General features: G+C 49.6%; 1 protein-coding gene across 2 annotated transcripts; it reads left to right on the top strand.

Moving 5' to 3' along the window:
* Positions 1-3,215: 3,215 nt before the first annotated feature.
* AGT (angiotensinogen) lies at positions 3,216-14,429 on the top strand. Of its 2 annotated transcripts, none has more exons than XM_046651987.1 (5): positions 3,216-3,274; positions 6,773-7,640; positions 11,442-11,709; positions 12,719-12,863; positions 13,664-14,429. In XM_046651987.1, exons 2-5 carry the CDS (start codon positions 6,812-6,814, stop codon positions 13,844-13,846), a joined length of 1,425 nt encoding a protein of 474 aa, XP_046507943.1. In that variant the 5' UTR covers positions 3,216-3,274; positions 6,773-6,811; the 3' UTR covers positions 13,847-14,429. The 2 variants fall into 2 exon arrangements, with proteins under 2 accessions (XP_046507943.1, XP_046507942.1); XM_046651986.1 differs by lacking the exon at positions 3,216-3,274 and adding an exon at positions 5,280-5,382.
* Positions 14,430-14,673: the final 244 nt, after the last annotated feature.

Raw genomic sequence — 14,673 nt, 5'->3', positions numbered from 1 at the left:
CACTGAGTGGGAGAAACAGGAACCAGGGACCACACGAATTATGGTCCTGCCACCTGACAGTCCCAGGCACCAAAGAACTTAGAAAATTTAGAGGAAGGTCCTCTGGAGCATGGCTTGCAGGATCTGAAGGTGGTACTGTCAGGAGGCTCCTTCCAGTTCCATGGTCCCATGATTCAATTCTTCATGCCTTAGTTCAGCCTCTGTTGTTGGGCCATTTTGAGATAATACAGCAAAACCTAGTGACACACATATTTGGGGTGCAAGGCCCCTCCCCAAATTTAATCAGTTTAATAATGATAAGTGCAGTGGGTTTGTCCAGATAGCAGGTGTCCCCCTGCCCTTGACACTGTCATTTTTGTGAAGCATTCCCAGTCCTCTGGAGAGCTGGACTAAGACTCATTATTGGAAATTACACTTCAATTCCACATCAACAGGCACAACCTAAATTTTATTTGTAATTCTCAAACCAAGTGCCTGAGGGGAAGTGGGTTGCCAAATAAGCTTAAGGAGAGCTCCTTTCTCAGCCAAGCCCTTCCCTAGGCCAGGTGCATCTTTCCTTCAGGGCAGGGAAACCTGCAGGGCCAGGCAAGTTTACTAAGAAGGTAGGTGACAGAATCCTAGGCTAGAAGGGTGCTCATGGTCACTCAGGGCAGAATCATGGACTGTTAGATGTGGGAGGGGCCCTGGACACCAGCTAGGTTAGCCCTCAATGTGTGGGCCTGGCCCCCAACCAGACTGCTCCCTCCAAGGACTCAGTAGTCCTGACACTCATCCTCAAGATCTTGCCCTGTCAGCTCCTGACAGTCTTCCTGACCCTTCAGGCTAGACTAGGCTTCCATTTTATACTTAGGTTGCTCTGTACTCTTTCCTTCTTAACATTTATCCCAACTGCAAAGAACTCATTATTTGTGCAATAATTGATTAATTCTGACATCTTACCATGAGGGGGTACTGTGCCTGATTTGTTTTCAGTTGTTGCCTCAGAGACAAATTCCGTTCTTTGGCGTGTAGTTGGAGGCTTTCAAAAAATAGTTGTTAACCAAATGAATGAATGTGGTAGGAAAAAAATGAGTGTGTTAGACCTGGATTCACCATCTTTTCTGGGTGACATTTTGCTGCACCTCTTTGGGCCTCAGTTTTCTCTCTCTAGATGGTGGGTATGGTAGAATTTGTATTGCAGACATGTTGAGAAGATTTATGCAACTGGCCAGCAGCAACTGCTCAATAAATATTAATTCTTTCTTCCTTCTTAGAGTTGAGGCTGGAGATTTCCAGATCCCTTTCCTTTCATTGCCACATTTCTTTAAAGAGGAGCTCACAATTCAGTCTGCCCTGCTTCTTCCATTGGCTTCCCAACCCATCTCAGTCTGGCCCCTCCCTCATCCTTCTCTGAGTCCCTCTCCAACTCACTCATGACCTCTACTCACCTTCTCTTGGTCTTTGAACAATAAAGAGTTGGTAAATGATTGATCAAGAATGCCTTGGGTGGAGACATCTCAGCACCAATGACTTTAAGCCATTATGACATACTGCCCAAAAGACCTCTTTCAGGCCCTAACCCATCACTTCTCAAAACCTTCCCCCTGGCTTCTGGAACACCATCTCCTGTTTCATGCACTGACTCTCAGACTCTTCCTGCGCTGACTCCTTTCCCATCCCCCATCTCCCTAGATTTCCCTCTTCCTTCCTGTCCTCATTTTTAAAACATCTTCATCCATAGGCCGTGAATTATGCTATGATGTATTTGCCTCCCACATCTGTGTCTCTAGCCCTCCAGACCTCCAGATCTCCATCAAAACTGTCTACCCAAGTATTCACAGCTGGGTTCCAATAGATGCCTCAAAAGAAGCCCATCCAAAATCAAACTTTTGCCATTCCTTCCCCAAAGCTCTTATACTTCCTGCATCCCTCTCTTCGTTATTGGTTTCATCATTCTCTCAGTCACTTGAGCTTGGAAAATTGATGCCTATCTTTCTCCATCTTTCCTCCAGCCTTCCTATCACAGTATCACTATTAAAGTAAATTTTTAACAGCAGAAGTCAAGCATCATGTCAGTCCCCTGGTCAGACATTGTTAATCCCTCCCTCTTGTGGCATTGACTTTGATCTCCAAGTGTGGTGTTTGGGCTCTAACCAGTGTCCTTCCTTTCCATATCACTCACTTCACACACCCCAAATCTGGGGTGGCAAGCAGGTTTCATCTTTTGTGTCATCTCCAACTCCTGGAGAGTTTGACCTGAAGTTCTGTGTCCAGGGGACCCCGCAGGAAGGACTGAGGACCCTCATGTCCCTGGGGGGCATGTACAGGGAGCAGCAGCAATTTTGCTGCTATCACTGACCTCCTTTCTAGCACCTGGGCGTGCTGGTGGGCCCAAGAAAAGCCCCAAGCTTTTCTGTCTCTTTGTTGCTATCATATAAGCCTCTACCTCTGAAAATCCCTTCTTCAACTTCTAAATCCAACTTATTTATCCTTCAAGGTCTGACTTAAATGACATTTCTCCCTGAACACTTCCCAAGCTTTAACGGATGGTTCCTTCCCACGATCTGAAAGTATTTTGTTGTTGCCTTTCCATCTGGCTGTACTACTGACTGTGTGTGACAGTCTCACCTGCTGAGTCACAAGCCTCTAGAGGGTGCTATCTCTTGTTTGTGCTTCTCCTCATGCCTGTCAGAGTGCCTCACATGGAGTAGGTGCCTAATGGCTGTTTGGACAACCCCTGGGCCTCTCAAGGCCGTAGGGTCAGAAGTCCCTCCCAAGCCACCTGAGCACTGCTCTTTCCCCTCCTCCTTGGGCCCAAGAGTGTGCACATTTTTGGGGCTGCTCAGAAGCACACCTCAAGGGGGCTCATTCAGAAGGCTTGGGGGGCTGGCCTCAGGCCCTCACATCTCAGGGAAGAGACACATCACACATCTACGTGGGACTCTTCCTGATCTGGTAACCATGGCCCCAGCTCAAGGGAACTTCAGTAAATGTGTAACTCGAGTGTGTACTGGTTCATTCTGTTCAGCAGCAAAAGTGTGTATCAATCACCCTGACTTCCTGGAAGGAGTCCCAGCATGAGAGTCGCTCTGGCGTCCATCCCCCTAGTCAGCCTAGGCTGCCTGAGGGCCCCACCCCCACGGCCCAGGCCAAGTGATGTAAGTAACCCCTTCCCCCCAAGCCTGGGCACAGATTGATCTGGGAATGGCTCCATCTCCACCCCTCAGATATAAATAGGGCCTCAGGGGCCTGGCCAGGGGAAAAGGCTGCCTTTGTCTTGGGGACTGAGCAGAAGGTAAGCTGGGAGCCCCTCTCCACACAGAACTCCTCCCCAGCTCCTTCTTCTTCCCAGTCTCTCTCAGGGTCTGAGGAGAGTAGAAAGCCGGGGGCTCTGGTGGGGGGGTCAGGGAGAGCTGCTGGGAGGCAGTGGCTAAATGGCACCCAGGAGCCAGAAGCCGGAGGGGTCAGTAGTGACCTGTGCCACAGGGGACATGACTACTGAATATTCAGAAGATATCTCCCCATCCTGTCATACCAGACATCCAGACATGAACTGTCTTTGCCCTCAGCCCACCCTGGCTCTTACCACAGGAACTTCTCCTCCTCAGCAGTAGGCAGGGTGGCCGGGTCCCCCTTGGTCCCTCTGAGCAGGGCTGGGCCCTCAGGGGCAGGCACCAGAGCAGAGTCATGGTGGCCAAGAGTCTGCAGGGTCCTCTTCCAGCCAGAAGGAGCAGAAAGGCTTGGTGTATAGGCAGCAGAGCTGGGGATGAGGGGCCAGGCTCCTCCCAGAGCTGCATCCCCACAGGGCTCAGGTGAGGGGTGGCCTCTGTCTCCCAGAACCTCCCTTGAGGCAGCCATGACTCCTAGTCCTGGGCTCAAGGCATGAGTCTGTGCAATCAACCTCATCATTCTGTCTCCCTGAGCCTTGGTTTGTTCATCCATAAAATGGGACTAATAACAATCCTTGGCCCCCATACTCATGGACTATGATGTAAATTAAGAGATCAAATATAATGTGACAGTGCTTTCTAAACTTTAGGATAAACTAAAAAGGCAAATTCTTATTATTTTGTTTAAGAAGCAATATAGATTGGTGCTTCAATGTGTGGACTCTCATGTCAGGGGGTCTAGATTTGAATCCTACTTCTGTCTCTTACTAGCTGTGTGACCTTGAGCAAGTCACCGAACCTCTCTGTTCCTCTGCAAAACAGCATGAATTAATTCATGTAACAACTACTTATCAAGTGACTACTATGTCCCAGGCACATTTTTGGGTGTGGGTTCAGTGAGTGAAACAGAACAAGAACCCCGCTCTCATAGGATTAGCATTCAGATGGGAGGAGACAGGCAAAAACACCACAAGAATTAAAGAAACATATAAAGAATGGGTATGGGGTAACATAAGGTGATCAGTGCTGGTAAAAGGAAAGTGGAGCAGGACAAATGAGTTCAGAGTGCCAGGCGTGCAGGGACAGTCACAGTGTGAATGTGGTGTCAGGCAGCCTCAACAGGTGAGGGCAACTGTAAAAATTAGATGAATTGATGCAGGAGAAACACTAGAACAGGGCCCAGCAGTGATAGGCATTACCTAAGTGCTGGCTGCCATCCCCATCATTTTCATTCAGCCACGGAGCCAAGAGGAGCAGGGACGCCTAGAAGGAGGGGCTAGTGAAGAGGGGGAGCAAGGAGGAGTGGAGCAGGAAGAAGTCAGAGGATAGGACCTCATGTCCACACACTTGGAGTGCCCTCTTCTTCTCAGGACCCTGCTGCATGCTGACTTAGAACCAGCCAGGCAGCAGCAAGTGATCACAGTTGAGAGCAAACAGCAGCCTCTGTCTTGTAAATAATCCATGAAATTGCTTCACCTGCAATGGTGAAGCCTGTGCTGTGCAGGAGCCACAAAGCAGGGAGAAGCTGTGTTTGCCTCCATGGCCAAATCCAGGCCCTTCTCCTCCTCCCAGCTACTTCTGTGTGCTGTTGGCCAGGGTGAGACAGGAGCAGGATCATGGGGCTCTAGAGAGAGAAAGGCGCTGGAGATCCGTAGCCCAGCCCTAGAGACCCAGGTCTAGGGCAGACATTCCCAACCATGGCTGCACATCAGAGTCACTTGGGAAGTTTTTAAAAACTCTATACCTGGCCCCAGCACAGACCAGTGAAATCAGGCTGGGCAGGGATGATTTAGAGCTCCACAGGGTTCCACTCTACAGTAATAGTTGCTAGCTGGTTTGGGTGTTGAGACAGGTGGAAAATGCCTGGGCTTCAGGCTGAGCCCATGGTGCTTATTCCTGACTGCATGTTAGGACTGCAAGGACACTACAAAGCCATTCCCAGGCCATGCCCAGGACCACTTAATTAGCATCTCTGGTGATGAGACCCCGGCCTTCAATTTCTAAAGCTTCCCAGGTGAGTCCAGTGCGTACCTGGGTTGAGAATGACCTGTGAGAGTAAAAGTAGGTTTGAATCACATCTGTTACCTATTTGCTGTATGAACTTAAGAACATTTCTTCACTTTTCAGGACTCCTCTTTCTGTGTCTGCAAAGAAGTGAAACAATTCCTTCCTTACATCATTAGCGTAATGATAGATGGGATAATCTATGGGGAAAGGCTTTTGTGAACCATCACTTACAATACAAACATGAGGTCTCTATTGTAAGTTACACACCTTAGCTGGGAACATAGGTGTACATTTCCTGGGTGATAGAGCGCAGTTGGATTTTTCTCGCCAGACTGATTTATAATGTAGGGAAAACCTCTGTGTGTGTTAGTCTTATATTCCAAACCAGTTTACCACCTACCAGGGGCTAGGAGGCCTCCTTAAAGACCTGCTGTCTGGCCCACATTTGGTTTTCTACGGAAAAACTTACAGCCATAGGCACGTGGGTGTATTAGTTTACTAGGGTGCCATAACGAGTACCCCAGACTGGGGGCTTAAACAATAGAAATCTATTTTCTCATGATTCAAGAGGCTAGAAGTCCAGATGAAGGTGTTGGCAGGGTTGGCCTCTACTGAGGCCTCTCTCCGTGGCTTGCAGATGGCTGTCTTCTCCCTGTGTCTTCACATGGTTTTCCCTCTGGGTGTGTCTGTGTCCTGATCCCCTCTTCTTATAAGGACACCTGTCAGATTAGATTAGGGCCCACCCAATGACTCCATTTAACCTAAATCACCCCTTTCAAGACTCCAGCTCCAAATACAGTCTCATTTTGAGATACTGGGGATTAGGACTTCAACATATGAAATTTTATTTTCACACAAATATTGTGATACTTTATTGTTAAAATATTCCTTTAAAAATAAGTTAAAATGTTTCCATATTACTCTTCTATTAAACATTAATTTGACTAAAGCATAATATCACAGATTAACATAAGGTAAAAATAATATCAGCCACTCATATTCTCGAAGAAAAGTGCTTGCAATATTTTGTGAAAACATTTTTCTACACTGAACATTTTCTACAATGAAAACATTGTGTCTACATTTTTATTTGATTTAATAGACAATTCTTTATTTTTCTTTAAAGTTCACAAATGCCTTAAGACATTTTCACCATTTTAAAAATTAAACAGAACCAATCCCAAAATAAAACCCTCCAAAAGCACAACTGAGTCCATAGCCATGCATTTGCACCTGGATCATGGAGCTCTTTCCCATGGATCTTTGAATCGATTTCTTCTCTTTGAAGTTTGTAGACATGGGTAGATTTCTCCTGGGCTAAATTGTTGCAGGGAATATTGTAACAAGTAAAAGTCTGGCTAGAGGGCACTTAATAATCACCTTTCACCCTTCACAAGATATTTCAGGGTACACAGAAGCCAGTGCCCCCATCAGAGATGGCTGCTGCTGGTGTGAGCCTGAGGGCCACCATCCTCTGTCTCTTGGCCTGGGCTGGCCTGGCCCTTGGTGACCGGGTGTACATACACCCCTTCCACCTCCTCGTCTACAGCAAGAGCAGCTGTGACCAGCTGGAGAAGTCCAATGCAGAGACACCCAAAGACTCGACCTTCACACCTGTCCCAATTCAGGCCAAGATGTCCCCTGTGGATGAGGAGGCCCTGCGAGAACAGCAGGTGCTCACTGCCAAGAAGCTGGGGGCTGAAGACAGAATGAGGGCTGCGGAGGTGGGGATGCTGCTCAACTTCATGGGCTTCCGCATGTATAAGATGCTGAGCGAGATGTGCAACACAGCCAGCTCCGCCATCCTCTCCCCAACAACTCTCTTTGGCACCCTGGCCTCTTTCTACCTGGGAGCCCTGGACCCCACGGCCAACAGACTACAGGCGTTCCTGGGCGTCCCTGGGGAAGATCAGGGCTGCACCTCCCGGCTGGATGGTCACAAGGTCCTCTCTGCTCTGCAGACCATCCAGGGCCTTCTAGTCACCCAGGGTGGGGCTAATGGCCAAGCCAGGCTGCTCCTATCCACAGTGGTGGGCCTGTTCACAGCCCCAACCCTGCACCTAAAGCAGCCATTTGTGCAGGGCCTGGCTCCCTTTGCCCCCATCACCCTCCCACGCTCTCTAGACTTATCCACAGACCCAGATCTCGCTGCTGAGAAGATCAGCAGGTTCATAGAGGCTGTAACAGGGTGGAAAATGAACAGACCCCTGACAGGAGGCAGCCCAGACAGCACGCTACTCTTCAATGCCTATGTCCACTTCCAAGGTAAGGCAAACCCATCGGGTGGGTTCTATTCCCAGGCGGGTGCCAAATGGTGGCAGTTCTATCTCTATGGTCCCAATGTTCCATGTTCCAGCTGAGGTGGGCTGGGCTGGGCCTTGGAGATGGGAAGGGTGATGGGCACAAGGAAGTACCTGGAGACCACCCTCAAGGACAAAAGTGGCTGTTCCACTTGGCTCCTTGGATGAGCGTTGGTTGAGCAGCTGCCCCCACTATGCACAGCTACTACACTGCATTCTTTTACTCTCATTATTTAATCCCCTTGGAATATGGTGAAGAGATATCACTGCCTCTGTTTACCGATGAAGAAATAGAGACAGAGAAACAAAGTGACATGTTCCAGATGGCGCAGCCACAAGCAGAGGTCCTGGGATCCAAACCCACATTTCCTGGCCCCACAGTCCACCTCCATGTTCAGAAGGGATGGGTTCCTGTCCCATGCAAAAATAACCAATTTGTTTACTTAAGTCACTTTCATGTTGGGAGAAGTTATTACCAAAAAATCCCTACTACACAGATCGTTCATTCATTCAACAAATAATTGTTGAGGATTAATAAATCAAGACTTTTAGCTGAGCATCTCAGAAGGCCCAAGTTGGAAGGCTGCACAGGCACTGACCCTGAGCTGCTTGTTAAAATTCATTGGGAGAGATAGATCCCGCAAGCAAACACCTTGGTTACAAAGCTGCAGGTGGCAGTGTCTAGGAAGGGACTCTGGGCTCAGAGCACTCAAAGGAGGGAGCGGAGTAAAGGCCTCAGGGAGGTGAGGGGAGTAGGGCTACAGTGAAGGGGAGGAGCAGACAGGTGAGCAAAAGCTGCCAAGTTCAGGGCCGGGAATCAGAACAAGAGCATCTTTGCTTATCCAGAGCTTAGAATGAGAGAACAGCACCTGGGGAGGGCAGGGCTGGAATGATGAGTTGGGCCAGATTTTGAGGCTTTGAATGTGATGCTGAGAAGTTTGGGGTTCATTGGTGGGTAGGTATTTGAATGGGCAGGCATTCTGCTCAGAGGTCATCCCAGTGGCCTGTGTTGTGTGCATTGGAGGCGGGGAGGGTCGTTGGAAAGTTATGCAATAGTCCAGGCAAACTCTCTCGAGAGCACGCGCTAAGCCAGTGGTTCTGAGAATTGATGGGTGGGTTGGGGAGGGGTGTGTTTGAGGGATATTGATGAGGTTCTAGAGAATTCATGAGGGACAGAGAGCCAAGTAAGCAAGCAGTTGAAAGATAGAACTGTGGTGATGGAGACAGGTTTAAATAGAGCATGGTCATTTTCTTCCTTGGGTAATATCCTGGAAGTCTATAAAACCACAAAGGAAAGGACCTCCAGCCTGCTGGTGGTACAGGAGGACAATGACAGACCCAACATTGCTCAGATCCCAGCACTGACAGGACATGAGAGCAGAGTCCAGCACAGGGGCAATCCAGCTGATGGTTGCTGCACCCCATGGAGGGCAGAGGGGGCCTCTGGGCCTGGCCTGCTGTCCCTAAGGAGAGCCCCAGAAGGAGTGCTCACTGAGAAAGTCCTGCAAAAGGCAGAGCCAGAGAGCTGCTGGTGTCAGAAATGGGGCCTCACTTCAGAAATCACGTGGCCTCATGATTCACACTATAGAGCCAGACAAGAAGAGGAGAAAGGAAGGAGGAGGAGATGTAGAAAAATGCAAACCATGCTGAGGATGCAGAAATCTTGGATGCTCGCTCAGCCCCGCCACTTCCCAGCCCTCTGATCTTGCTTCCTAACCTTCCTTGCCTCAGTTTCCATCCTATGGAGAGGCACACCCTCTTCCTGCCCACCACAGTGTGTCTATTTATGAGAGAAGCAGGCTATGTCAGGAGTGCTAAGTCCCCTTTAGTATAATATTCCATTAGATGACCTCAGCACACAGTTGGATGTTTCTAACTAGTGAAGATTCTGGGATTTGGGAGCGAGGAGCTCCAGGGCGCCCTTTGACCGGCACTTGCTGTCACCCCGAGCTGGGTGCTGGCCCTGGCAGGTTCCACAGCACCAGTTGACTTAACCTTGAGAGATTTTAACCTCTGGGTGAGGATGGTGCTCTGCACTTTTCAGATGAGCAGAGAGGACAGGGCAGCCACCCTTGTTTCAGTTTCCCACGTCTTTTGGGAGGCAGCATACTTTTTTTGTTGGTGGAAAAGAATTTAGTCCTTTTTTCTCCCTAAACTAACAAACCTCTTCCAGGTTTTGTGGGCCAGCACTGAGGTCCCTGTGGGGAGCCTGTCAGGAAGGACACTGCAGCTTCTTGCTGGCACTTCCTTTCAGGAGCTAATCTTGTCAATGACAAAAGATCTCTGAGTACAAAGGGCATGGAAGACACTGGATCTGCCACTCCCTTCTCACAAGATCCAGACCCTGGGAAGGAAAAGCCAGTCCAGCTCCCTCCCTCCAGGATCCTGTCCTTCCATCTGTCCACCCCCTTTCACTTTGGAGGCCTCTGATTCAGTAGAAAGGGACCTCTGACTCTTTTTAAGCTGCCTCTACTCAGAATCCCAAGAGCCAAGTGCCAGGGGCTCATCCTCAACTTTACCTTATTCTCCCAGAAACAATCATAAGATGGGCCTTTCAAGGTGAGTGGGAGGATCGCAGAGGGAGAGGATGTGCCAGTGTGGCCCTCAGGATAGAGATTTGGCTGCTGTCATGGGGAGACCCCAAGTGACACTGCCTTCAACAAGAGTTTGCTTACTTCTCCCCAACAGCTGAGCCAACTGGCAGCTCAGCTCTGCAACTGTTGGCCACAGCCAGCTGGTGGGAGGGGATGGAGAGGGTGCCCCTCCCCTCAAAGCCCAGCACGGAGGTCACACATAGCACTTCCGCCCAAATCCACTGGTTACAACTAGGTCAAATATCTGTCCCTAGCAGCAAGGGGTCCTGAGAAATGTAGCCTTCACTCCAGGAGGTATGTGCCCAGCCCTTCCTACTCTGACTGAGAAAGGGAGGATGGAGACTGGGGGACAGCCAGCAGGCTCTATCACAGCTGGCTCTAGATGCAGATTAAAAAGTGACCATGCACCAAAGATCTTTAAAGGAGTGAAACTCTTCTGTGTGATACAATAATGGTGAATACATGTCGTTGTACATTTGTCCAAACCCACAGAATGTACAACACCAGAGTGAATCCTAATGTAAACTATGAGCTCTGGGTGATAATGATGTGTCGTTGCAGGTGCATCAATTGGAACAAATGCACCAACTGGCTGGGATGTTGATAGTGGGGGAGGCTGTGCGTGTGTAGAGGTAGCAGGTATATGGGAACTCTCTGCACCTTCCTCTTAATTTTGCTGTGAACCTAAAACTGCTCTAAAAAATAAAGTTTATTTTTTTTAAAAAAGTGAGCATAGCCAACCAGGACATGGCTTTGGACCAGGACAGATCTGGGGTGAGTTCACCAGGTCACTTCCTAATGGGGTAGGGTCCTGAAGCTCTCTGATTTCCTTCATGGGCTTTAAGTGAGGTGACAGGTCTAAAATCTCAGGTTGCTGACTGGCATGTATTATGTCCTCAACACTGGCTGTTACTATTACTTTGTGAACTCAAAATGGCTGGATTTTGCAGGAGAAAGACTTGCCCGGCCCTCAGGGTCCTGTGGCTGGTTAAGTGCTGAGGCTGGGAAAATGCAAGGCAGCCTGGGTTGTGCTGGGAGGAGGGCAGGGCAGGAGTGAGGGCTTTTGGGGGGGCTGGTCTGCCCTCTGCTCAGCAAGCATCCCCAGCCCTGTGCCCGCTGCCTGCCCAGCCCCAGCTGACTCTTCCTTCTCTGTCTCCTGTCTGGGTCTCCAGGAAAGGTGAAGGGATTCTCCCTGCTGCCTGGACTCCAGGAGTTCTGGGTGGACAACACCACCTCAGTATTGGTCCCCATGCTCTCAGGCATGGGTACCTTCCAGCACTGGAGGGATGCCCAGAACAACCTTTCCATGACCCGTGTGCCCCTCAGCGAGAACGCCTGTCTGCTGCTGATCCAGCCCCACTGCTCCTCGGATCTGTGCAAGGTCGAGGCCCTCACCTTCCAGCACGACTTCCTGATGTGGATGAAGAATCTCTCTCCCCGGTATGTCTCCCAGGAAACCCTCAGAACCTGCAGGGCTGCTTCCCCTGGAAAGTGGGGAGCTCTGCCAATCCTTCTGCCTAGAGTGGGAGGGGGCATGGATGGACGCATGTGCCTGTATAGGCTGAGCCCTGGACACGAGCAGGGAAGGGCCATGGTGGCTCCAGCAAGGCAAGTGGCCCTGCTGTTCTGGAGCAGAAGGCCTGTTCATCCATCCCACCATCTCTCTATCCATCTAGCTCTCTTTCTGAGTGCAGGAGAGGTAAAATAAAGGAGGAAGAATGCTTTCCTTGTGCTTACCCACCCATTTTGGAGGTCAGAGCACATCAAGACGCCCTCTAGAGGGGGGCCTTTTTGACCCCACACCCACACATGCACAATCTGCTACATTCCAAGAGCTTCTTGGGTCTGACTTCCCAGGAGGGTATGCACCCCTCTAAGAGACTTGGGGCCAGACTTTCTCGGGGAGCTGCCCTGGACTCCAGAATTCCCCTGGTTTGCTGGCAGGTTTCTTTGCTCCTATTCCCTGCACAGGGACACTAGACCTGGCCTACAAACCAGGCCTCAAGCAGCAGGGTCCAGAAATCTGCCCTGAGACAGGCACTGAGGGGCACAAATCGCCTCCTGAAGTCAACTCTTTTTTAAGTCATTTTTTTTAAAAATGTTGTAAACATGTAACATAAAATTTACCATTTAAACCATTTTTAAGTGTACAACTCTGTGGCATTAATAACGTTCACATTGTTGTACAACTAGCACCACCATCCTTCTCCAGAACCTTTTCATCTTCCCCAACTGAAACTCTGTCCCCATTGTACAGTAACTTCCCATTTCCTCCTCCTCTGAGACCCTGGTAATTCCCATTCTACTTTCTGTCTTTATGAGGGAGGCACACATCTCCTTCTTCAAGGACACATGCCATCTGGCTTGCTAGGTCTTTGGCAAGTCTTCTCCATTTGGCCCAGGGCCTCACACTGGGAACCACCTTCCTAACTGTGCCTCATCTCCCCAGGCCCATCCACCTGACCGTGCCTCAGCTGGTGCTGCGAGGGTCCTATGACCTGCAGGACCTGCTCACCCAGGCCAAGCTGCCCACCCTGCTGGGTGCCGAGGCAAATTTGGGCAAAATCAGTGATGCCAATCTCAGAGTTGGAAAGGTACTGTGCAGCCACGTCTATCTGTGCCTGACTTGGGTCCTGTCTGTTCACAGGTGGGAGGTGTAATGGGAGGGACACTTTGGGTGTGGCAGTGTAGGAGGAAGAGGAGAGCATGGCAAGGTGGGTGTATGCCCAGAGTGGGAGAGAAGTTACCAGAGCTTTCTGGGGCTTTCCAGGCATAGGTGGAGAGCAGCAAATCCCTCCCCACCTTGTGTTCCCTGGCTCTGCCCAGCCTTGCCTAGCCTCGAGTTCCCTCTCAGATCCTACAGCAGGATTGGGACTTGGGTCTTGAGAGTATGTGCCCCCAGGCCCAGTGCTGGCCCTGTCAGACGTCTCCTTGCTGTAGGAAAACACTGAGCAGTAGGCAGACTGTTCACCTGCCACCTGGAATGGTGCATCTCTGCAACTGAGAAGGTGCTTCGATGCTCTGGGAACTATGCTAGGTACTGGGGAGAAAAGTCTTCACTCACAGTCGTGGCCTCAGAGATCACTGTTGGGGGAGGAATGAGCCCTCTGTGTTAAATTAGTGGAATGAACCAACCACTGGTAGGCCACAGTGGAGGGGCCAGGGATTCTGCCCCAGACAGCGAGGTGGAAGATGGGGACAGGCAGGTTTGAGGGACATCTTAGAGAGGGGCCATCATGTGAGAGTCGTCTACACTGAGGGGCATGCATGCACCATGTGTTGTCCTGGTAGGCTGGAGAAAAGTCCTCCTGTGGGTGGCACTGCACAGCTGTCCTGTGCCCTCCCTGGGCCCCGCAAGCCTCCAGGAGCCATCCCAATGCTTGCTGCTTTGCAGGTGCTGAATAGCGTTCTTTTTGAACTAAAAGCAGAAGAAGAAGAGCAGCCCATACAGTCTGCCCAGCAGTCAGAGGTCTTGGAGGTGACCCTGAACCACCCATTCCTGTTTGCTGTCTATGAACGAGACTCAACTGCCCTCCACTTCCTGGGCCGTGTCACCAACCCGCTGAGCACAGTGTGAGGCCCGGCTGCCACGGAGATGCAGCTGTCACTGTGCGCAAGGGCAGCAGCGCACGGCAACACTAATTTGTCACCACCAGTCTTCTACTTTTTCTTCCAATGAGTTAGCTTGGAGATGGAAAGAAGCCATTTGTCCTTGGTAAATGTGGCACTGTGTATAATGAGCAGCAGAAACTGCAGGAAAAAGCAGGCCTCCCAGGTTCTTAGGTTTATCTTGGGGAATGTGGTGGGGAGCCAAGGGCCAAATGTTTAGCACAGGATGACTGTTCTGGAAAGAGTTTGCACAGACCAATATGTTTGTGAAACCAAACATGTTTTCTTTTTAATTGGGAACAGAAATTGGACTTTAAAATTAAAACAGATTTTTCTTTGTCTTGGGTTTATATTTAGCTTATTGAATGTGAGCCTATGACCTGCATGCAGTCTCCACAATGCCTTAGTTTTTCTTGGTTTCTCAGTTTTTCTTTCCCATGATACTTGTAATTTTTGAAAAACACAAGCTTCTTGAATGTATGTTAGAATGTAATATCACGGCTAATTTTCCCTTGTGTTATTAATAAATGTTTTGCAAGAATAAGCAAAAAGGAAAAATTCTTTCACTTAGTGGAATAAATATGCCATTTAGCTGACAGGCCATATCAATAAAATTGCTTTCTAAGACTCTGAGCCATATTTTGGATGGCATTTCCATGGAATGTGTCGGCTGGTACTCAGCCATCATTTGGAGAAGTTTTAAGTGATTTTTCTGTGGACACTTCCATTTCTAAGCAGCAGTGACTGACTGTGTGATGATCAGGTGGGTGTGTGAGGAGGCCCTGCACCCCACAC

This window comes from Equus quagga, chromosome 2 (genome assembly GCF_021613505.1).
Source record: "Equus quagga isolate Etosha38 chromosome 2, UCLA_HA_Equagga_1.0, whole genome shotgun sequence".
Taxonomy (NCBI): Eukaryota; Metazoa; Chordata; class Mammalia; order Perissodactyla; family Equidae; genus Equus; species Equus quagga.
Note: the sequence above shows the minus strand (reverse complement) of the source record. Positions and strands in the feature narration are given on the sequence as shown.